At 55.4% G+C, this 23,289-nt stretch overlaps 3 protein-coding genes across 6 annotated transcripts in view; all 3 read left to right on the forward strand.

The window, feature by feature from the left end:
• The first annotated feature begins 189 nt into the window (after window positions 1-189).
• PXMP4 (peroxisomal membrane protein 4) lies at window positions 190-7,811 on the forward strand. The gene is made up of 4 exons (XM_049817599.1): window positions 190-386; window positions 822-884; window positions 1,477-1,675; window positions 2,623-7,811. Exons 1-4 carry the CDS (start codon window positions 190-192, stop codon window positions 2,884-2,886), a joined length of 723 nt encoding a protein of 240 aa, XP_049673556.1. The 3' UTR covers window positions 2,887-7,811.
• Window positions 7,812-13,169: 5,358 nt separating this feature from the next.
• E2F1 (E2F transcription factor 1) lies at window positions 13,170-16,951 on the forward strand. The gene is made up of 7 exons (XM_049817585.1): window positions 13,170-13,364; window positions 13,995-14,085; window positions 14,692-14,911; window positions 15,289-15,441; window positions 15,620-15,734; window positions 15,849-16,053; window positions 16,281-16,951. Exons 1-7 carry the CDS (start codon window positions 13,170-13,172, stop codon window positions 16,529-16,531), a joined length of 1,230 nt encoding a protein of 409 aa, XP_049673542.1. The 3' UTR covers window positions 16,532-16,951.
• Window positions 16,952-22,625: 5,674 nt separating this feature from the next.
• The window catches only part of NECAB3 (N-terminal EF-hand calcium binding protein 3), a 30,996-nt gene continuing 30,332 nt past the window's right edge, over window positions 22,626-23,289 (forward strand). For all 4 annotated transcript variants that reach the window (XM_049817581.1, XM_049817583.1, XM_049817579.1 and 1 more), the window contains exon 1: window positions 22,626-22,866. In XM_049817581.1, the coding sequence (XP_049673538.1) occupies window positions 22,774-22,866 (93 nt within the window). In that variant the 5' untranslated portion in view covers window positions 22,626-22,773. The remainder of the gene's footprint in view (window positions 22,867-23,289) is intronic.

Raw genomic sequence — 23,289 nt, forward strand, 5'->3', positions numbered from 1 at the left:
CGCCGGGCCGGGCCGCCCCGCGGGGCCGCCAGCGGCGAGCGGGGCCCCGCCGCCGCCCTCAGCAGGAGGGGATGGGCGAGACGCTCCAGGCGCCCCCCATTGGCTGCAAGGCAGACGCTCCCCACCCATGAGCTATTAGGGTGGCGCCGCCTGTTGGCCAAGAGCGCCGACGGACGGCAGGGTGAGCCTATGCGTGCGGCGGGCGGGGTCCCGCCCCCGGAAGTGTGCGCGCTGGCGGCGGCGCAGGCCGGTCCCGGCGGGAGGTCCGCCATGGCCGGCGGCGGGGACGCGCTCCGCGCCCTGCTCCGCGCCGCTAACGCCCTCCTGCAGCAGCACCGCTACCGCGCCGCGCTCGCCGTCCTCAAGGGCTTCCGCAACGGGGCCGTGTAAGTGCGGCGGGGGCGGCTGAGGGGAGGGAGGGGGCGCCGGGCCCGGGGGGGAAGGGGAAGGGGGAGGTGGAGGAGGTGCTGTCTCGGTTCCCTCGGGGCCCAGTCGCCCCGAGAGCCGCGGGAAGTTCGCCCTGTGTCCTCCTTGCCTGTAAGGAAGCCGGTGGAGGTTCGGGAGAGGCGTTTCCGTCCCTCTCACCCGTAGGTGGGGTTTTAACTGGTTTTGGGGTCCCCTTTGGGCCTGGCTTATTGGGGTGCGTGTTCCCGTAAGCCTGTGGCCTGGGCTCCTTCTGGTCTGGTGTGCTGCTGCTACTGGGCTGACTTACAAGTAAGACGTAGTTGCTTAAGTAGCATCTTTTGGTTGTCAGTAGAATAGAAATATGATCATTTTGCATTATAATACAAAAACTCTGCAATATCTATTTGCTTTTGCAGTTATGGAGCAAAAATTCGTGGCCCGCATGCCCTGGTGATGACTTTTCTATTCAAGAGTGGAAGGTATGAACCCTAGTTTTGTATTTCTGCATTACTGCTTAGAACGCTTTCATTAAAGCATTCAATTTTTCATGTTACCAGAGCGCTTAAAGAGCAGAAGGATATGTGAGCCGTGTTCATAGCCTGTTGTTCTCGAGAGCTAAGCAGGACAACTCATATGCACACACAAATATACATAGTCATGGGGGTCAATCACTCATAGAACGGCTGATGAGAACCAGTGGGCAGAGGAGAAGTTACCAGATGCAAACAGCAGCACTCTGCTCTCCGTTCAAATGAGGGAAGCCAAACTATAGCAGTGCACGTTGTGGCTTTCCCCGCTTATGCCAGAGGTTTGCGCTGAGGCAAAAAATTTAAAAAAAAGGCTGCTTGACTAGTCATAGAATTAGACAGAAGCACAGTCTACAGCCTAAGTAGAGCTGTATTCTGATGAGTGAGCCAGAGGTGAAGGGATTTCTCTTCCCTCACAAGACGTCCCGTGGGGTGCCCCAGCTATCCGCCTAGATTGGCCAGCCAGAGGGGCATAGCATCCAGGCTGAGTGACTGCAGTGGTCCTACCTTTTTGCTCTGCTAATTGTCTGTTTCTTTTCTTCAGTTTAAGAGAGAAATTGAAATCGATTGCTCAGGCTACGTACACTCATTCCCGGAACTTGGCGTATTTTGTGTCCACCTACAAGGGGCTGATGGCGTTGCAGTCCCGACTACAGGGGAAAAAAATTCCATTTCATTCTTTCTTTGCAGCCTGCATTGGGGGTTGGCTAGTGTTCGGTGAGAACAATCCCATCAACAGCCAGGTAAATGTGTTCTTTAAAAGTTTCCTTGACAAAAAAGCCCAACAGTTGGATGATCATGTGCCAGGAAGTGGTTGGTATAGCCTGGCATGTTTCTGGTGGTTCTTACCGTGTAGCATTACTCTTTTACCATATTCCTCTTTGCACAAGTTCTTGTTTTGGTTGCTCTGCATTCAAACTCTAGAGGTGGTTGTGTGCCGTTGTGAACGGTGTGTGCAGTTTGAGTGCTAAAAGCCCAGGTTTACCTCCAGAACTGCACCCATATACCTAGGAAGGCAGGCAGGCAGTCACACAATCCAAAGCCATTTGGTTACCCCACCTGTCATCTGAGCTGTGGTAACTGACTGTGCGCTCCTACTCTGCCTACTTGCAAGGTTAAACCCTTTAGCTTGAATGTTGTGAGTGTAGAGCACAATCAGTTACTGAGCTACACTTAACTGGTTAACCTGACAAAAGCTGCTCAGAGGATGTTTGATTTAAAGCTGATTGTTAACGCAGTCACAGATTAGTCAGTCAGTAAAACACACAGATGCAGATTAATCAAAAGTGGTGTTGTGCAATGCCCTGCAAGAACATACCTTCAGTCTGGTTTTAGGATGTGTCCGGGCTACCAAGTTTGTATCTGCTTGGCAAGTTAGCAGGGCTGCCCTGTGACTAGCATTAACTGAGCAAAACCAAAAGTTGTGCAACTGCAAAGATGTGTTGCGTGAAGTGTAACTTGTCTTAAATCAGAGCACCAGCAGAGAAGTAGGAGTTTGAGGATGTAGGGAAGACACAAACATCTCCATTTATAAAGACTGCTTGATGTGTGAACCTACCTGTTTGCTTTTCAGTTGGGTAAATTGTTTCTACCCCTCTTGCCTGGCTTGTTGTTTCTTAGTCGCTTAACATGGCTAGTCTATCTAGTCAGGTTATTGACGTAATGTTCTTTGGGTTTTCTCTTCATGCAGATCATTATGTACCTGCTTTCTCGTATCCTGTTTGGCTTGTCTCGGCTGGCAGTGGAAAAGGGCTATGTCCCACAGCCAAAGCAGGATCCCTTTCCACTTGTCGCTGCTCTGATATGGGGGACAGTTCTCTGGCTCTTTGAATACCACCGGCAAACTCTGCAGCCTTCTCTGCAGTCCTCCATGACCTACCTATATGACGATAGTAATGTTTGGCATGACATTTCTGACTTTCTCATTTATAACAAAAGAACAGACAGCAAGTAGGTGGTTCATTGTAAAACACCTTTGAATGGGATGGTACCTTCCAGCAGCTAAGAGAAAAGGTGATTCTATTGCTTTTGACTGGTGATTTTTTTAAATTAATATCTGTCAAGCAGAGTTGCCTCTTGTGTCCTGGCCAAAATGTTCTAATTAGTCTTCTCTTGGCTCTGTTTAGAGCAAGTAAATACTCCACGAAAACTTGTTGCAGTCTTTTTTTAAAAAGAGGCCTTATTTTCCCTGCAAGTATGGCTTTTAGGGTTTTTTGTGTTTAAAGACAGTAAATGTACTTACAAAATGACAGCCTGATGGTAAGTGGAGAGTATGTCTAATGATGAAAAATGTTCTAGCGATTGTCTGCATGCTTGCAAGACAGAAGCATTTTTCTGTGCTGCTGTGCTCGCTGTGGTGTGATGGGAGTGGGGGACCTGCTCAGATCTGAAAGCAGGGACATAATTTCTTGATTTCTGTAGCTGACTGGGAATCTTGTTTAAACTATTACAAGGACAGTTGTGTGCTCCTTAAGAGAGTTTCTCTGCAGTTTTCCCTCAGGGAGACAATAAGATGTTTGAGAATAAAACTGTTAAGATTGTCTGGTATGAGCCTGGTAAGTCAGGCGTGGAAGGACTATTTTTGCTCAGTTTCGTGTACTTGGGCTGAATCTGTCCCTCTGCAGAGTGCACTAATTAATACCCTGGAATTATTTTACACTTATTTGTAGAAGTTTTTAAAAGCTGTTTGAACTAAATACCAAAACCAGTTACACAACTTAGACTCCTTTGAAAACAAGCTGAGGCACATTGTACGCCCTCAGATATCACACTGGGTACTTTATATGTAGAAGCAAGCAACACTTTTAACAAGCACTTTTATTTTGGTGGAAGATAAGCACATGGGTTTCTCTTGGGTCCAGAATCTACCCTCCGCAGCAGTGGTATTTGGTAGCTGTATTCAAACTTAAATGTACCTGTAGTTTGTGCGGGCTTGTTGCTGAGCCAGGTTGAGGCCGCAGATGAATATATGAGCAAATCTTCCTCTTAAAAATACACTACTGAGCCCCAGATACAGTGCGGCACACGCTGGGCTTTAACAGAAGATTGACTAGATAGCTGAGAACAAAAACTGGTTTAAAATTAATAAATTCAAACCGTTAACAGTGCAAAGTGCTTACACTGCCTTTTAACACTATACCGTTCACTGAATGATGTACATTAAAATAATTCCTGACACACTGGTTTTATGTGGTGATATTTGCAAGAGAGTCGTTAAGTTCCCTGTGCTAACCATTCCCTTTTGGGTCAGTCAGGACTGTTTTGTTCACTCTTCCTGTACCTATCCGCTTTTCCATCCTGACATGACCATGTAATTTCATAATCCTGCTGATGCTGTTCTTCATTGTCTTTTGCAGTCTCTTTACACACCAGGCTCTAGCAATTTGTCATATTCAATGGTATGACTGAAACAGCACATTTTCTGCTTAGAAGCTACCTGAACTTAAAAAAATTCTCAATTTCTTAAGTAATTTTTCCTTGTCCTCCTAAGCTCTTTTACTACTATTACACATATTCTGAGTGCTGCTTTGCTCTTTATTTCTCCACTGTCTGTCAGCAAGAGGGAGAATGAAATGTTCCCCTCCCCATAGTCTGTATGGTGCTGGAATGTTTGGGATTGAATTCCATCCTGAGTGGCTCAGGTGGAGTAGGAGTAACTGAATCTAAGGGCGAGTCCAACTCCATTCACTGTGAGATCTTACAGTATAGAGACAGAAGCTTCGTTGCGCTCATGTCATGCAAATCCGTGATTTACTCATGTTTGGTGCCCAAAAACCAAGATACTGCTTTGCCATAATAACTATCTGTGGTACCTTTAACATTTAACTTCACGTGCTATTACAGTCTGTACTTAACACTTGAATTTGAATACTGATCAGTATTTAATCAGGTAGACCCCAGGAAAGCTATAAGTTTCTTCATGGTTAAATATTTTGCTTGGTGGAGGTAAGCTTAAAGATTCAAGTACAGAAAAAATACTGAAGCTACAGGTGAGGTCTGATTGCTTTATAAACATTGTATCGTTATTTGCACCACTGCTGGACATCTGAAGCAGTACAAGTGCAGCATTCTGGTTTTATGTCAGAAGCCTCAATATTGTTCCAAGTAAGAATGTTAGTATTCCGCTAATATTGCTGAATGCCTGCAAGCTTTAATGGGATTTCAGAAAACCCTTCCACAATCTGACAGCTATGGCTTGAGAATTTCTCCCTAAAACTATTAGACTCACAAATCCTTGACCGTGTATAATTGTTGTAGCAGAAGATGGTGCAGGCTGGTTATGTGAGCTGTGTGTCCGTAAGAAGTTTTTAACCTTTTTAATTTATAGCTGGCATTCTTTTCTCTGAGAAAGGCTTGTGATTCCCTTAGAGGCAAAATTACTTTCTTCTGCTAGTAGTTCTACCACTGCAACTGTGTGGCTGCTTGTGCAGCGCTTCTCTGGCCACATGAAGGACAAGTGACCTGTCCTGTCCTTTTTACACTACCATAGTATCTCTGTCCTCTCTAGATGGCAAAAACTAGCCAATAGCAAGTTTCTAGTATGAACCTGGCAGCAGCGGCCATCAGTCATACTTGGTTCAAAATGCCCTTTTTCTCTTGGGAATCTATCACCAACTTCACTTTCAGAGCAAATTGTGCCCGAGCCTCCAACCATCTGTACTTCTGATCCAGGACCCAGCTGCCATCCCTGGAAGACAAACTGCAGCTCATCCCAGGAGCAGGTCCCCTATAGCAGCAGCCATTAGCCGGGTGTTTGCGGACGGTTGGTTTTCCTGCTGCGTTGGGGCAGGATGTTAAGCTGCAAGTCACTTCTTTCCCCGGGGAAGTAATTGGAACAGTTCTTTAATGGCATTAGTCTGCATTGCTGTTTCTGTGACCAGATAGCTGGGGATGAACCCCTTATGCTACCAAGGTGTTGGAACAATGCGGGCGTGTAGTAAGGAAGTGAACTAGAAGTAATTTGTCTGAGTCAGACTTTTCGGATACATAAGTTACGCTCCCTGCCCTCCCCCATTGCATTGTGTGGGGAATTGTGTCTGCTGTTTGTGTTCCTTTTTTATTAGCATTAAAACCAGAAGAAATAGAGGCAGTTGGGAAGCCACCTGCGAATCAGCCAAATGCTTAAGAATCACAAAGTGCCCCCAGCCCTGATCGGTTTTGAATTTCAAGATGAACGTGCGTTTGTTTGTCTACATCGACTTTATTCTCCCTTGTTATTTCTTCCTCGACACCTGGCTGTGAGATGCTGAGTGCCTCTAAAAAGGAGCAGAGCATCTTGATGCTTAGCTCAGTTTGTCAAAAATTAGGATTACTGGATGAAATTGAAGTGTTCATTTTAAAATTATGCTTCTCCTTCAGTTTTTAAGCCTCTTTTAGAGGCAGTTTTAAAGGTTAACAAATCAAACTGATCAAAAGTTTTCAGCAAGCCTTGAACAGTAGACTGGCTATAGTGAGCTATTAATCATTTATTTTATGAAGGAACAAAGCAAGCTCAGGGTTATTTACTGCCGCTGCATGCTGCCCTAGCATACCCACTGTGCTTCACTTCTCTTTGGAGGCCAGCTTGTATGCTAGCGCTGCCCATCAGGATTGCTGAAGAACCATTTCCGGGACAATTACATTATTTAACAAAGGTGAAAATTAAATGCGTGCATGGCATTTGGTTTAGCTCAGGTTTTCTGTACTGTGTTTGATCCTTCCAGTTAAGGGGAAGATATTTCTGAAAGAAAAACCTGGGCTTGTCCAATTAGTGCCACAGAGAAGTGCTTATGGAGGTTGCTTCTGCTGTAAGATGTGAACCTGTGTTCGCAGCGTGATGGCGTGCTTTGTCTTGGTCGCCATCCATGTGTCTGGGCAATAACCACCCCTGCTCTGGACCGCTGGGCCAGGAGGGACAGGCTGCAAAAGAGCTTTGATATTGGTGCTGCGAGACTTTCTTGCCCTGGTAGCGTACATAGTTCAAGCTCTGCTTTAAACCGAGCTGGGTGGGGAGAAGTGCAGGGATGATCTCTCACTGCTGAAGTAGACCAAAACCGGTGTCCGTGCGGCCCCCCTGTGACTGCAAAGGGTCCCCTGTGCATGCCAAGCTCTGCAGCCAGCTGGGAGCTGTCATGGATGGCTGGTGGTAGTGGAGTAACCAGAACCCCATGCAGATACCTCTACACAGAAGAAACTGCTGTGACTCAAATTCCTTTTCAGTGTGTCAGCATAAATATGACCTTCAGATAGTACCCCAAGCCACGTGCTGTTTCCTATTTCTCAGGTTGTGTTTGTCTTCCTGGATTATGCCAACCTGAGCAGAACATGTTTGGTTTTCTGAGACTGGTTTTGAAATCCAGCAGATAAGGGAGGAGAGAAAATAAGGCGTAATGCTATCCAGCTTAATGTCTGTCTGCCACTGTTAATATTTAGGAGTGCTAATCTTGAATTTTCAACCTGTGTGTTCATACCAGATTGTTGGAGGAGGTAACTTTTTTTTCTTCACTTAGAGGAATTTTCATCTGTCTCATTTCCTTATGAGACTGGTAGTGAGGAGGGGGAAAAACAAAATTAAATGCTCTATAATACAATATTATTACCCTTGGTATATATTTTGTGTTCATAGTTGCTGTGTAATCCAGGCCCTGGTTTTCTGACAGCATAGAAAAAAGTTAAGAACATAAACTCAGGTAACTTGTAATTATGCTGATCAGAAAGCTTGTAGGAATGTCTCAGTTTTTGGTTTTTAAAATGTGTGGAAAGGGGGGCAGTGGTGACTCCTTGTGCAGTCAGTGTAGTACATCAGTCCAAGACTTTCTGCTAAACTCATTTGCAGATTATTTCTGTATAATCACTCTTTGAATTTTATAATACCGTGCTTTCTATAATAATAATAAAAACCTAATTTTTTGTCTTTTTCTACTGTCATCATTATTAAGCTAAAATATATGAAGTAATGCTTAATTACTGCACATTACTAGCCCTATATGTAGAGAAGTCATGCACAGAGTGCATTGTTGGCATTGGTTGTGCCCTCCTGTTACCAGCTTGGAGGCAATAGCCAGTGCTGCATTGACCACACCATCAGATTTAAGCGCTGCAACACTGGCCTGCTCGGGTAAGGATCCTAGCTGCAAAGGCAAATTGGGGTGGCTGGTTTGTTTTGTTTTTAAGCATGAACTTTCCTATGCCATAGCTGTTTGGATTGCTTAGCGTGCTGTGTTTTCAGACCAAGTGACTCAAATTGGGGCTATGCTGGGAGGTTCGTAGCACGTACAAACTGGAGACACTCAAATGCAGTGTAAATGGGACAGAGTGTGACTGGCTCTTGCATTGCAGCTAGCAAAGAGTCCGTCTGTCCCATTGGGTATTCCTGGGGTGACATGGTTACAGGGCAGACCGCTCCTTGGTGCCTTGCAGTCCGCCAGGAACGTGTGCGAGTGGTTGCAGAGAGCATGCAAGTGTTCAAAGAGAAGTCGGCTGGAGGAAGCTCTGTTGGTGACTGCCCCACTCGCATGTGGAGTCCTGGCTTCAGCCTGTTGTCGTGGTTTAACCCAGGACACCTGTGTGCCTGGTCCTTGCCCAAATACTCCTCTTTAGGGCAGACAGCTTGCAGCAAGACCATCTGCCAGAGCAGGGCATAGGTACGCAGCACTGGACACAAGTCCGAACCTGCTTTGCCGGTTAGCTGAACAAAATAAGGACATACACAAATAGTTAAGACAAAATAAGGATGTATATAGATGATTTTTCTGTCTCTTCCAAGCTCAGAGCTACAGAGAATACGCTATAGAGGTAACAGCTGTGGTAGTAGAGATAAAGCAGTCCCTGTGTGAAGAGCTCCCTATGGCACAGGCAGGTAAGGGAGGTCCTGATCCCAAGCAGAAGAAGGTCCCTCTGCGAGGGGAATGCTGAGTAGCTGTAAGACAAAACCTCCTGCCTTGTAGCTGCTGTAATACTGGAGTGTCCAGGCCAGGCCCATGAGAAGCCAAATTAACACCTCCAAACTGATGTCAGTCCTATCTTAAAGTGGTTTTTTTTTCCCCCCTCTCAAAACATTGTACTGTACCTGAGCCCTTCTTCTGTTCTAAGTGAAGCTCTGAGCGAGCTACAGGTTTTGCTCTGACACTTTACGTTCCTTTGGGGTTCACAGTGCTAATGACCGTGCTCTGAACCTGCTGGGAAGTGAACTTGGACTAGCTAGTTACTAAGTCTAAGTAAAGGCTAAAGCACAGAAGGCAACATCAAGGGGCTTATTCCCAAATGTACTGCTTGATGACTACCAGGCTATTTGCACAACGTGCCACTGTGCAAGGAGAAAAACACTTGAGCCTCTCCATTCCTCTGCAGGCCTTGAGTGAAGGAGGTCGAAGAGCCTTGTCGAACAGAGTGGCTTTTAGCAACTGGCAGGGAAACCAGGCATTTGTACTACTCTGTCTTACGGAGGCTGGAACAAGATTGCCCTGTTTAGCTGTGAAGAGCAGAGCGGGAGGCGAGTGGGCTCCATGCCCCTGTTGCTTCTACTTTGTGAGCTCTAATAACAAATGCCATTATACGAGAGAACAAAATAACACTGCTGAATCTGTTGTGCCCAGCATCCAAGAAAGTAGCTGACCTGATTGATGTCTTGGGAGAAGAGCTGCTGGTGTAGTCTTCTGTAACAAGATGCAAGGGAACAGGCAGTTCCTAGCTTTTGGGACTGGGATCTGAGAGAAGACGCCCAAACCAGTGACGGCCTCCCTTGTGCTGCAAGGAAGCTTTAGTCATTTTATTTGTGCTATCAGAAAATCACTTTGGTTCCCGTACAAAGAAGGCAATGGTTAAGGTGACAGGTGAAGGGCAGCAAGGTCAGGATCGCAGGACTGGGGGGGCTCTGGGCTTTCCCCAGCTGCCTGTCCCCTCCGCAGGTCCTCTTGCAGCAAGAGTGTGCCACACTGTCGGCTCGCCGTCACCTGAACCAAAGCGCTGGGGGCAGGAGCGTTGGCAGGAGACCCTGGGGGAAGTCGCGCTTCCCTTCACGCAACGCAGTCATTCCAGTGTGACAGCTCAGCACAGTCCGTGTGGGAACTGCTGAAAGTAGGACCTCGCTACAGATGACAAGGACACTAAACGTGCTTCTGGGACACCTACGTGCTAAGGTTAGCTGAGCACAGAGATGCAGGTTTGCATCCTGCCAGCTCTCCTCCTGTCTGCTGCCACTGCCAGGAGATGATTTCACAACGTAGATACCAGCTCCGGCTCCATCTGCAGCCCCGGTCTGTGCTTTTCCTTCAGCACAGGGACCAGCAGACACCCCTTGGCCTGAGCCTGTCCCGATGGGCAAGGCAGCCAAGACCCACCTGAACTCGTTGACTGCTGCGGGGTAAATCCAGCTGGGGTACAAAGTGTATGAATAGCCTTCCTGATCCTCTCATGACCAAGTGCGGCCATGGAGACAGGACTTTTATCTTTGTGCAGCACCCGCCAGACAGCTAATCTTGGGAGCACGTCTCCGCTCCTTAGCAGGGCTGGTGAGACTGGGAGGAGGCTGCAGCTGTGCAGGAGACGGGGTTCATCTGCTTTCCCTCATATGCATGCAAGAAAAGCCCCTGCCCTTCCTTCTCCCACCAACATTTGCCTTTCATTTGTCTTTGCAACTGCCCTTTTTTCAGCGCTGCCAGCACTAAAAGCCTCGGAGAAGTTGCAGTGCAGCCAGGCAGCGTTGCGGCTCAGGGGAAAGGGGGGCAGAGCACAGCCTGCTCCCCCCGAATAAGCTCTGGCATGAATTGGGGAGGGGGGTGGGGGGTGGAAACCAGCCTTTGTGAGCAGAGCGAGAGCAGCTGGTGCAGCAGCTGTGTCCCAAACCCTGCATCACCCCAGGAAGCGCCTGGCCGAGGCTCCCCAGGGATGGGGAGAGCACTGCCAGCCGTTTGCTCCCGCCTGGCTGTTGGGGTTGCCTTTTTCTCCCCTCCCCAGATGGAAGAAACATTAACTGTGGGCAAACATCTGGTCTAACTGTTGCTTATGCTTCACAGTAATGATGATATTGCAGTGCAAGGGCTCCAGAGAGCAGGCCCTTGAATATTAGAAGAGCTAAGCGTTAATTAACTGTATTAATTTCCCTTAAGCAAGGCAGCATTTCTATTTGCTCTTTGCTGATGAAGAAATGAGGCACGGAGAGGTGGTATGATCGGTCACGGACATGCAGTATGTTACTGGCGTATTTAAAGATGTAGGAATCCAGGGAAATCATGGCACTGCTCCGTGCTGGCTGTCCTGCACGGGAATTGGAGCCACTGCCAAAGTATCCAGCATAAAATCCTTTAAAGCCTGGAACCTGTTAGGCCAGCACAGGGGCACTGCATGTCAGGATCTGCTCCGCAGCAAAGGATTTAACTCATCACTGTGAATGCCTCCCGCATCCCACGCACTGGTGGAAAAAACACCCTGTCTGCGGCATCCCAGGCAGGTCGGGGTTGGCAGCAGCAGCAGGCCAGGAGCCAGTGCTGGCCCACAGCCCTGCCCGGCAGCGGCAAGGGGCTGCAGGCCACCGTGCTTGACCACGGGGTCCCCCAGGGGTGCATGGGGCAGATCGTGGAGGGCACAGAGGGTTTAAACCCTAGGATAGGCTCAGAGGGGTTTTGGGTGCCTGGTGGAGACTCACACTCCACGCTTTGCCAATGAGCTTCAACATCTCTGGGCCCCGGGAAAGGCCTAGTCTTTAAGTGTTGGGGGGGTTTATTGGAAGGATTTTTTTTTCTTTCCTTTTTAATTATGCTTTCTCATGCAGCAGGAAGGTTATCAGCGTCTTGCACGTGGTAGATGCTGATGGTGGGAGCCGCCTGTGCCGTGTCTCGTGAGTGGACTATCATCTCTCTCGGTGTGGCGGGACTACTCCCAGCTCCGGCTGCCGTCCCCTCTGCCCCTGTCTCCCCCCTGGCTGCACAGTCCTGCTGCCGGCACAGTCAAGTGCGGCTTTGCTTCCAGCAGAGCTTTTTCTCTGTGCTGCCTCTGTGCTGCGAGGCGTTATCAACTAGTGCTGAAGAAGCTCGTGAGGTCCACAGCTGTTCGGTGTTTGTAAACACAAAATGTCGTGAATCATCCAGCAAACAGACAGAGTGGATTGCAGCATCCCCATCTTTCCATGCGAGCTGGACCCCTCGAGCAGTATCAGAGCCCAAAGCCTCACGACTTGCCTGACGGCCTCATCCACAGTGTCGGGGCAGCTTTGCAACGAGGGAGATGGCACAATCCCGAACTCATCCCTTCTTCCCTCCACCAGTCTTACAAACGCGGTCCAAGAGTCCCAACATCCCCCCGAGAACGTTGCCCCCACAGTACAGCAGACTAAGGCTGCACCCCAGCGAGGCTGAGCACCCCCTGACGCCCACCAGCTCCTTGACAAGCACTGCTGCGGGGCTGCCCCTGCGGCGAGGGGATGCTACCAGCCCGGGCGAGGCTGGAGTTACCGTCACCCCCCCCCCCCCCCGGGAAAGGGGGACGTCGGGGGGGCACCCTGGGACACCCCCAGAGCCCCAAATCCCCCGCCTTTTCTCCACCGGTGTCTCACCCGGGCCCCAGGGGTGGGCAGACTCCGCGGGGGAGGGCGATATGAACTTTGCTCGTGGGTGTGGGTGCCAGTACCCTCCCCCGCCATCCGCAGAACAGCTGCACCCGTAGCCGGAAACCCGTCACCTCGACGGGGTAAGAACCGGAGCCCGGGCCCGGGACACACGAGACTCCTCCGTGCACGTCGCTGGGGATGATTCGGAAGGGGGATCCCGGGGGCGGCGGGGTGGCGGAGGGGGGGGGGACGGCGGCGGTCGCCGCCGTCCCCCCCCCTCCGCCGCCGCCGCCGCCCCCCGCACCCACGCGGCGCGTCCCCGAGCCGCCCCCCGATTGGCCCCTGCCTCGGCGCGGCGCCGCCGATTGGCCGCCTGTCAGCGGGTCCGGCGCCGCCGTCCGCCACCAATAAGCGAGCGGCACCGCCCGTCGATTCGGCGGCGGTAACCAATAGGACGGCGTCCCCGCTTCCCCCTCCCTTACCCGCCGCGGCGCCCGGCGGCGGGCGCAGCCAATGGGCGGGCGGCGGGGAGGCTCGCGCCGCTTTCGCGGCAAAAAGGATTTGGCGCGCAAAGGCGCGCGGGGCCGGCGCGCCGAACAATACGGCGGCGGGCGCGGAGCCGAACCGAGCGGAGCGGCCCCGCGCCCGGCATGGGCCGCGCCCCTGCCCGCGCCCTGCCCGCCGCGCCGCCCGCCGCCCCGGCGGCCATGTGAGCCATGGCGGCGGCGGCGGGCGGCGCGGCGGGGCTGGCGGCGCTGCTGGGCAGCGCCTCCCCGCACCTCCTCATCGTCTCCGCCGCCGAAGAACCCGCGGGCAGCGGCCACCCCGACGCCGACCTCCTGCTCTTCGCCACGCCGCAGCCCGCCCGCCCCGGCGCCGCGCCGAGACGGCCAGCGCTGGGCCGCCCGCCGGTAACCCCCGGGGGCCGGGACGGGGAGGGGGCGGCGCGGGGGCGGGGGCGGCGGAGCCCAGGACCCTGCGGGCTTCGGCGGGGCCGTGATGTATACCCGGCCGCGCTATGTGTCGAGCCGTGCAGTACTGGGCCTCCTCGGGCCGGGCTATATACCGGGCCGGGCGGGGCTGTGCCACGCCGTGCCCTGCTATACGCCGCTACCCCGTGCCATGCCGTGCTCTATATCGTGCCATGCTCTGTGCCCAGCTGTGCCATGCTATACCGGCCGTGCCGCGCCATACCGTGCCACGCAGCACACCTGCCTTCCCCAGCTGCCGCTCCAGAAACCACGTGCCCGGGAGTTGGGCCGTGCTTTGCCTTCCCCTCCACCCTTTGGGGTGCTCCCCGCAGCGTGGTGGGGCCCCCCGCGGCTGGGCCAGCCCCCCATTCCCGCTGGCATGCGGGGCAGTCGGGGCGCTGCTCCCGTCAACCCGTTCCTGTCAGGAGCAGGAGCTTCCATACCCCGTGGTGCTGTGCCCCTGGCTGAGGGGGGGATCCCTTGGGGGTCTATCACAGCTGCACTCTTGTCATGAGCACTGTGGGGGGCTGTGGCGGTAGCCATCCATCTGATGAGCCCCATCCCTTGCAGGTGAAGAGGAAGCTGAACTTGGAGACGGATCACCAGTACATAGCAGAGAGCCTGCCGGTGGGCCGGGGCAAGGCCAGAAACCCCGCTAAAGGTACTGGCTCTGCTCCCCCAAACCCCCACCCCAAGCCAGCCCAGCCCAGAGCAGGGTGTCCGGGAGCCCCACTCTGCTGCCCACAGGCTGGGCTGCAACTCTGGGCTTGTCCCTAGCAGCTTCTCCCAGTCCCTTGGTGTCAGTTTGGAGAGGCTGTTCCTGGGGCTGGTTTTGGCCGCTCTTTCCAGCCCGTGCTGCTGTCCCCCTGGGCTGGTGGCATGGTTGTCCTGCCTGTCTGCTGGGCACCACGCTGGCTCCATCCCTCCCTGTGGGATGGAGCTGTAGCCACCGGCATGGTGTCAGTGCAGACCCAGGTGGACCCTCCATCATCTCCCCGCTGACCCTTGCCTGGCACCTTGGTGTCACAACTGAGCTTGTGGTCACAGCTGAGCACAGGTGTCAGAGCCCGCGCCGGGTCCTGCAGCATCCTTCCCATGGAAGATATGCAGAGCTCACCCCATTGCCCTGAGAAACCAGATGGGTTTCAGGGTGCTGGTCTTGGTCCACAAGCCATCTGTGTGCGTGGGGGGGATGTTTTGGGACTTCTCGGCTCCAGCACTGGGTTTCTCTTGTGGCTAAATCACACTTGTCCTCGGTGGCTGGCAGGGGCAAAGTCTCCTGGGGAGAAGTCCCGGTATGAAACCTCGCTGAACCTTACCACCAAGCGCTTCCTGGAGCTGCTGAGCCAGTCGCCTGATGGCGTGGTAGACCTCAACTGGGCGGCCGAGGTCCTGAAGGTGCAGAAGAGGCGCATCTACGACATCACCAACGTCCTGGAGGGCATCCAGCTCATCACCAAGAAGTCCAAGAACAACATCCAGTGGCTGTACGTCCCTGGGCTGGGCTTGTGGGGCTGTGCCTGGCTGTCCGCTGGGATGGAGGAGCTGCCTGGGCCAGGCTTGGAGTGGAGCAGGGTCTTGCTGGGATGGAGAAGCGCAGAGTGGTGTCACTGGACCATCTGCTCTGGGTTCGAGTGGTGTCCCCCTTCACATGGTCCACAGCCCTGGGCAAAGGCTGTGCTCAATTGCAGGTGGCTCCCAAGCAGCATTGGTATTCCTGTGTTGTCTGTGAGTTTCCCTCAGGCTCCCTGGGCTGATTCCCTGGGTATGGGGTGGGATTTAGCCTGGCCCAGGTGGGGAGAGTCACGGTGTGGGGCAGAGGGAGCTGTGGGGTTAGGCTTCTGATGGCTGCGGTGCTCCTCAGGGGCAACCAGGCCACCGTGGGGGCCCCCGGCCGGCACCGGCTGCTGGAGAAGGAGCTGTGGGAGCTGCAGGCGGCGGAGCGGCAGCTGGACGACCTCATCCAGACGTGCACGGTGCAGCTGCGCCTGCTCACTGAGGACCCTGCCAACCAGCAATATCCTTTGGTGCAGGGCCGGGATGGGGCCGGCTGGGGGGGGGGGGGGGGGGGGGGGGTGTGTGTGTGGCAGTTGAGCCCCGAGGTGCACCCAGCAGCATTGCAAGTCAGGGTGTTTTGCCACCTGCCCCGCTGCTGTGTGAAAACATCCCTGTGTCTGCTCCTTGACCCACCACACCGCAGCCTACGTGACCTGCCAGGATCTCCGCAGCATTGTGGACCCCTCGGAGCAAATGGTGATGGTTATCAAAGCCCCCCCAGAGACCCAGTTGCAGGTCTCGGACCCAGCGGAGGTAAGCTGGGGCCACCCTCTGCTCCTCATGTCTGCACAGCCCTCAGCAAAGCCCAGCCCAGGCTCCCTGGGCATCCTTGCGCCTCCTTATCTCACTCCTCTCCCCTTATCCCAGGCTTTCCAGGTCTCCGTGCGAAGCACTCAGGGCCCCATCGACGTCTTCCTCTGCCCCGAGGACAGCTCGGGGGTCTGTAGCCCCGTCAAGAGCCCCTTCAAAGCCCCTGCAGAGGAGTCATCTCCCAGCCATTCGCAGCCCAGAGCTTCCCCGCTCCTGCATCCTGCCCAGGATGTGAACATGCCGCTGCTGCCTGGAGAGCAAGGTGGGCGGCTGGGGCTGGGGACAGGGGTGATGGCAGGGTGGCTCTGGCCAGGGGTTCTTGCTGCGTTTGCAGCTGTGAGCCCCTCTGCTGTCAGCACAAGCAAGGAGCTGGGGTGATGCTTGGGCACCTCAGGAAGGCAGGTTGTCCTGCATAGCCAAAACCTGCTTTTTGGGTTGCTTTTTTTTGGCAAGTATTGTGGAATTTACAGCTGCTTCACATCCTCACAGAAACACTGCTGCCTGGGACGAGCGCACTGCCCAGCAAGTGCCCGGTAGAGGAGGTGAGCCTGTCACCACTGGCCTCCATGGACGCCCTCCTGGAGCAGAGCAGGGAGGACTTTTCGGGTTTCTTGGCGGACGAGTTCATCAACCTGTCGCCGCCGCAGGTGCAGGACTACCACTTTGGCCTGGAGGAGGGCGAGGGCATCAGCGAACTCTTCGACTGCGACTTTGGGGACTTCACACCCTTGGACTTCTGAGGCTCTGCCTGGGTGTTCACAGGGGAGTTGCCAGGTGGGGGGGGGGGGCACCCCCGGGCTCCTGCCCTCACAGGCAGGGCAGGCAGCGCCTCCAGCTGCAGCACCTGCAGCTCTTCTCCCTGTCCCTTTTTGCAATATTTTCTTCTTGCCCCTCCAGCCCCGCCAAGACCGGCAGGGGCCGGTGGCGTCCCCAGCTCCAGTTCTGCGAGGGGGGTGCCTGGGTCGGGGTCCCATCTTGGACGACTCCCCACAGGGCCATGATCACTGGGGGGCTTGCCCAGGGCAGAGCCGCTGCCCCCTTCCCCCAGCTGCCCGTTACAGAGCTTTAAGCAGTCCTGTGTATAGATTTGATTAATTTATTATTGTCCCCTGGGGACAGTGTTTAATTTCCCAAGGGGGTTGGGGGGTGGGGGGGCCATGCAGCAGAGTGGGGGTGCCGAGAAGTTTTGTTGTGCTGGGAAGGGGGTGGTGGAGATGCGGGGACACTGGGTTGGAGCTGTCCCCCCCTGCATGGGGGGCTGCCCACAGCCTGGCTGAGCGTGGGGTATTTATTTATTATTTATGGTGTGTAGGAGCTCTCCCGGGACACGGGGGGCGGGAGGGAGCAGGGGGACGGTGCTGGTCGGGGGGACGACATGGAGGGCCCCACTGGGGGCTCACTGGCACATCCCAGCTTTGCTCGCGGCCAAAACGGGGCTGCTGGCAAGGCCACTGTGGTGGCAGGTGGCTGCGGGAGGGGGGCTGGGGCTGGGGCTGGGGCTGGCAGCCCTGGGACCATGTGCATGTCCCTTTGGGGGGACAAAGGGGTGTCCTGGGGGGGTGTGCATCTCTGTGGGCGAGGACCCAATGCTGTCTCCAGGCTTTTCTTCCCCTCCCCATGCAGCCGTTCAGCCTTTCGGCTCTGTCTCCCCCTCTCTGGCCCACTGGGGCTGGGAGAGGCAGAAGGGAAGAGAGGGGGGTCCCAGGGCCCCCCGGGGCCAGGCTGGAGACGCACTTTCACTTTTACTGCCTTTTAACAAGCTTGTGTTTCTCTGGGCTTCGTGTTTAATAAAGGTTTCTACTGACTGGCCTTTGGTGCAGGGCTGTGCTCAGGTGGCTGGGGGCACGAGGGGTGGTGGGGACTCCAACCTGAGAAACCAAGGGGTTTGGGGTTATTCTGGGGTGGGGGTGTTCCATTTTGAACTTGAAATGCACAAGCATTTGTCACTGCCTGGGGTTGCAGGATGTGCTTTGGTCCTTGGAAGTTTGTTTGTTTTTTTTTTTTTTCCCTTCTGCAACACAACGCGCTCCCATGTGTGAGATGGGAGCTGGGGCTGATCCTGCCACCCTCTGCTCCTCCAAAGAGGCTGTACCCCAGGGGGCTGGGGCGATGGGTCTGGATGGGATTGCTTCTCCTTTCGGCATCCCCTGTCCCCACTCGGCTCCTCTCCTGCCTGGCCCCCTCCCCTACCTTCCCCCTGGTTTTGGGGCAGCGTTTGCATGGGGGGTGCCTGCGGTTGCAGCTCCTATGCGGGGACGAGGAAGGCAGCGTGGGACCACTGTGAAACCAGTCCATGCATCCACCACACCAGCAGGCTCCCAGTGACTTCCCAGCTCCCCTGTTCACTCCAGCACCTCTTGGTCCTGCCTGAATGCAGCTGCTGGCACCGGTTTGTGGCCCAAAGTTTGAGGTTCTCTGTGTCCCTGCTCGGTGGGGAAGAGCCGGCTGCAAGCTGCAGCCCTGACCCTGAATGCCCCAACCCCCTCTGTGGCACAAGGTCCCCTTTCTGGGGAACGAGGGACATCGAGGACTCCCCAGAGAGGGATGCTTGGAGACTCCAGGGACCCCCCCCCCCCGGCAGCCTGGAGAGGGCCCGGGGGGGGGCCATGGCTCCCGCCCCAGTGGCAGGCAGGGACGTGTCACTTCCTTCCCATGTTTGTGTGCTCGCTCCCCTCCTCCCAGCTGGAGGAGGAGGGGAGCCTGTTTCTCCATTAAACAGCCTGATAAATATTTCACCCTGGACCATGTTGCATAAGCTGACCCTGCTCCTGTGCCAGCCTTTGCAGGGAATGGGAGCACAGGTTCTGACCGGGCTGCTGGTGGGTGCTGGGGTGGCACAGCGAGCCCATCACCACTGCCTAGCATCCCACCTCTGTCCTCATGCTTCCATCCCTGCACCTGAGCGCATTCCCCAGCTCGTTGTGCTGCCACAGGATTGTTCTTACCACAGGACACACACGGATAGCAGTGTGCCGGTGGAGGGTGGCAAACTCCACGGCTCAGCCCTGTCTGTGATGCCAGCTCCCTGCACTGTCCCTGCTTCCAGCCCTCCTCCCTGCAGACCCCTGGGACTGGCCAGGGCTCGGGAGCGGGGCTGGCGAGGACCCTGACGAGGAGGGGTGTGTGCCATGCTGTCCCAAAACCCAGCGGCCAGGAGGGTGATGGCACACAGCCTGTCTGTCCTCTGTGCTTGAGTGGGATGAGCTGGTGGCTTGCTGTCATGCTGTTGCCCCAACAAATGGGGCTTTTTCAGGCAATTAAACTGAAAGAGCTCTTCTGCTGCTCCAGTCCATGAGGATCCTGCCCCATAGAGCCAGTGGCAGGAAGACAGGGAGTCCAGGGTGGGTGGGCATGTGCCCTTGTCCCGTGCCTGCTGCATTGTTCTTTACAAGGTCAACATTTGTCACCTGAGGTGACAGAGGTGCTGAAGCTTTTATGATTTACTGCAGGGTGCCCAGCCCAGCCATATGTCAATGCATCCTAATCCCTGTGCTTAGCAAGATCCAGTCCTTCTTCTCTCCCCCTTTTAGTTTTGTTTTTGTGGAGGGTGACAGTGGTCTGCAGTGCTGCCTGAAGGGGTGAGACCCCGGCAAAGGCAAAGTGGCCACTGGCTTTCACAGGAGCCAGCGGGCACAGGGAGAGGGGAGAGGACTCAATACCAACATCCTGGGCAATGCTAGGCTATTTCCACGAGCAAGCTAACCCCCGGTAGCAGCACAGCTTTTCCCTTTTCCCCTGAGCAAAGGCAATCCTCTCTGATGGCATTTACCATCACATTCCCCTAATAGGGAATCTCATGGGATGATGATCCCTTGGGAGTCCCAGTCCCCATGAAGCAGGCCCCCAGCAGGGACAGAATCGTGTCCCCCACTGTGGCAGTGTAGCCCATCTCAGGGGGCGATGCGTTGGCGACTCCACGTGAGCCAGAACGCTGTAAAAATAACCACTCTGCCTCCCAGGGATGATTCATGATGCAGCTGAAGGGCTTCCCTCCTGCTATTTTGAATCACTGGAGAAAGAGCTGGTGGTAGCTCACGTAAGGGCTCTCGTTTCTGAAGAGCACATGGCGGCTTTGGGAAGCGGCCCTGGGTGCTGCCTGGTTTTATGATCTATCTGCACCATGGATGCTTTTCTTCGTCAGGCAAAGCAGACATGGTGTGGCAGATGGGCACTCTGTATGCCCCATGGGTTCTTGGCTCCTGTTTACTTCCATCTCCCATTCCCTGGCAGTGCCCCTGCAGGGACCATGCCTGCCCAGCTCTGGGGGTGCCCGGTGCTGTTGGGTTGCAGTGGCGGCTCCATTGGCACCTGTAAATGCTGCATCAGGCAGGCGGGCATCCACAGGCTGAGCTGTGCTGGTTGCAGATGGTGCTGAGCTCAGGCAGTCCTGTGGTCTCCTGTCCCTGTGCTGCGAGGTTTGGACTCGGAGGAGTCAGGAGAGCCCAACAGTGCGACGAGCTCTGGGACAGGCTGGCAGTGGCTGGGGGGGGCCGCATTAGATGCTGACTCAGCATAAAGTTTGCCAGAATTTATACCTTTAATCTAACCCCCCTTGGAGGGTCTGGGCAGGTTTTGGGTTCTCTATAGGCTCATGTTGTACTTCTGGCCCGGGGTGCCATGCCCCTGCCAGCCTGCTTCTGCCCCATGCTTCAATATTTCCACTTCCAAAAGTGACTTGCATTTCTTCCGCAAGCAAGTAGCTCAGGGAGGTAAAGTGAAGCATCATTTATTCACAAGGTGCTGGTAAGTGGGTGCTTCATTTAATTCCTGCCCAGTTGTGTCCCTGTGCCCCCCCAACCTAGGGAGCAGAGCCCTGGCATACCCACCAGAGCTGGGGCCGAGGCCACATCCCCCTTCCCTGCTGGTGGCTTTCGGGGTGCACTTTGGAAGCACCTGTGGAAGGAGCCAGGGGCACCCACTGCCTCCTGCCACTGGCAGTTTTGCCCTTGACTTTGCTGTCACTTTCCAGCTGCTCCTTCCCACGCTGAAATTCATGCTGACCCCAAGGCATCCCAATAGGGACCGAGAACAGATTTTAGCAACACAGGAGTGCAAATGGCTCCCCCAGGGCTTTGCTTTGATACATGGCAGAGCTCCCCCGTGGCCGAAGCCCCTTCTCGTGCTTCCTGGCAAGGTGATCCTCTGTTTCTGCTGCTGTAGGCCTCCCCTGCCTGTTTCTCTAGTACCTGCCTCCATTTTAGTTTGATTTGATGATGGCCATGCTCGACAGCTCCAGCTCTTGGACCTCTTTCAGCCTTCCCAGGGGCTGGGGACAGCCCTGTGCAATGTGTGGTCTAGGTGCACATGCTCCCCGGAGCCCTTGGATACGCCTGCCAGGTCCCAGGTGCACTTTTTCTGCCTCTTTTCCCTTGCACATACCCGGGGCAGCCAGGAGATGGTAAAAATAACTGTGATGCATCCTTGCAACTGTTCCAGGCTCAGCTTGCAGCTGGCTGTCCCTGGGGGATGAGGAGAGCAAGGAAACTACACGTGCCGTGGCTCGGTCACGTTGGGCTAGGTAAGCGGCTTGGTTTTGAGACCTGGGTGAAGAGAAACTGAGCTCAGCAAAACGGGTTGGCCTCGAGAGGTCCATGTGAAGGGAGAGGTGCTGCAGGTGGAGGCAAGCCTGGCTGGGATTTTGCATCCAAGCGAAACTGGTGTGTGTCCCTTTCTCTAAGTAAAATCCTGGGATACCCCGAGAAGGATGGGAAGCAGCCCACCACCCCAAGAAGTCACCACACCGTGTGTATCCTGGGAGCAGCCTGGGCACGGCTTTATCTAGTTTATTTACCTAATTATCTGTTTCTTGTTTGTGAAAACCTTTGAGGACGGACATGGGTGTTTGTCCTATTCCTCTCCACACACACAGGCCTCTGGGCGCCTGTGCTGGGCAGGGATGGAGGCAGCTCCTGCCTCCTCCTCCTCCCCAGCCAGCCTGTCCCCCACTCCTGCAGCCCCCGACTGGGGGGGGGAGGGGGTTTTACATCTGCTTGAGGTACTGAGGACCCAGCGCCATCGGTATGACTCCCTCATGCCCGGCATGCTGCACCGCAGGAAAGCAGCAGAGGGCACAGGCTGCCCAGCACTGTGGGCATGGAGGAGCTGGGACCACTGGGCAGTCATCTGAAACCACTCTGGGCGGCTGGGGGACCACCCCAGGGCCAGCCGCAACCACAAGGGGACCACCTAAGGCCAAACTAGGGCCACCCCAGGGCCAACTGGGGCAACCAGGGCTACCCTGGAGCCAACAGGGACCACACTGGGACCACCCGTGGCGAAACTGGGGCCAACTGGGACAACCAGGGCTACTGTGGGGCCAGCAGTCACCACACTGGGACCACCCATGGCCAAAATGGGACCAGCTGGAGCAACCAGGACTACCCTGGGGCCAACAGGGACCACAATGGGACCACCCGTGGCCAAAGTGGGGCCAACTGGGGCAACCAGGGCTACCCTGGAGCCAACAGCATCCACACTGGAACCACCCATGGCCAATCTGGCACCAGCTGGGGCAACCAGGGAGGGTCACACCGCAGTGTGACGACCCAGGGCCGCACCGGGACCACCGTGGGCAGCATTGGAGCCAAGTGGGAGCACAGTGGGGTGCACTGGGACCAGCCCGGGGCAACCTCACGGCCGACCAGGCCCCGGGCACAAGCAGCACCCGGGAAACGGCCGCCTGCGCCCCCGCCCCCGCGTCCCTCACAGCGCCGCCCCGCCCCTCGGCCCTCCGCCAACGACAGGCACGCCCCTGAGGTGCCAATCACCGGTCGCGGCCAACCGGATCGCCGCCGGGGCGGGCCCTCAGCGGAGGCAAAGTTGCCTTGGCGGCTGCGGAGCGGTACGGGCGAGTCCGGTTCCGCGCCGCGCTCCCTACGGCACCGCAGCGTTCCCTACGGCAGCGTACCGCGGGGTACCGCACTGCACCCTACGGCACCGCAGCGCTCCCTACGGCACCGCAGCGCCCGCGCCCGGCGGGGCCATGATGGCGTGCGCCGAGCTGCTGGCCGTGTGCCTGCTGTCAGCCGACCGCGGCCCCGCGGCCCGCCACCAGCCGCTCCCCATCTTCCACGACGTGAGTACTGCGGGGCGGGCCCCCAGCGAGCCCCTGTCCCAGCCCGGGGGCTAGCGCGGGCCAGGCGGGCCGCGGTGCCTCCTCAGGGGGAGCCGTGGCGGGGCAGCACATGTAGGTGTCAGGGTGAGGCCCTTTCCCGCCTGCCCCAGCTGAGGAACCAAACCCAAGGCACAAGGGAGTGGGCCCTGCTGCTGCTCTAAGCCTGCAGCTGTGACTCGAGGCGTGGGTTGTGGTGTCTTAAGTAATACTCAGCGTTGTGTCTTTTTTCTGAATTATGGGCCTTTGAGTGGCTAGAAATAGCCCACTCCTTATCAAGAGCTGGCTGTCTGACTGCATTGGAGCCAAGTGCTCCAATGTGACAGTGCTTCAGCTGTGACTCCTGAAGCGGGAGCTGTGTGTGTCTGGCAGGAAAGCTGCAGAAGG

The sequence above is a fragment of the Accipiter gentilis genome, chromosome 14, assembly GCF_929443795.1.
Source record: "Accipiter gentilis chromosome 14, bAccGen1.1, whole genome shotgun sequence".
Lineage (NCBI taxonomy): Eukaryota > Metazoa > Chordata > Aves > Accipitriformes > Accipitridae > Astur > Astur gentilis.

What these genes read in the sequence shown, in the direction of transcription:
- E2F1 (XM_049817585.1), top strand. Translation starts at nt 13,170, where the DNA reads ATGGCGGCGGCGGCGGGCGGCGCGGCGGGGCTGGCGGCGCTGCTGGGC. An exon ending in CAGCGCTGGGCCGCCCGCCG is followed by an intron (nt 13,365 to 13,994) that starts GTAACCCCCGGG and finishes CATCCCTTGCAG; the next exon opens with GTGAAGAGGAAGCTGAACTT. An exon ending in AAGAACAACATCCAGTGGCT is followed by an intron (nt 14,912 to 15,288) that starts GTACGTCCCTGG and finishes GGTGCTCCTCAG; the next exon opens with GGGCAACCAGGCCACCGTGG.
- PXMP4 (XM_049817599.1), top strand. Translation starts at nt 190, where the DNA reads ATGCGTGCGGCGGGCGGGGTCCCGCCCCCGGAAGTGTGCGCGCTGGCG. An exon ending in GGCTTCCGCAACGGGGCCGT is followed by an intron (nt 387 to 821) that starts GTAAGTGCGGCG and finishes TTGCTTTTGCAG; the next exon opens with TTATGGAGCAAAAATTCGTG. An exon ending in TTTCTATTCAAGAGTGGAAG is followed by an intron (nt 885 to 1,476) that starts GTATGAACCCTA and finishes TCTTTTCTTCAG; the next exon opens with TTTAAGAGAGAAATTGAAAT.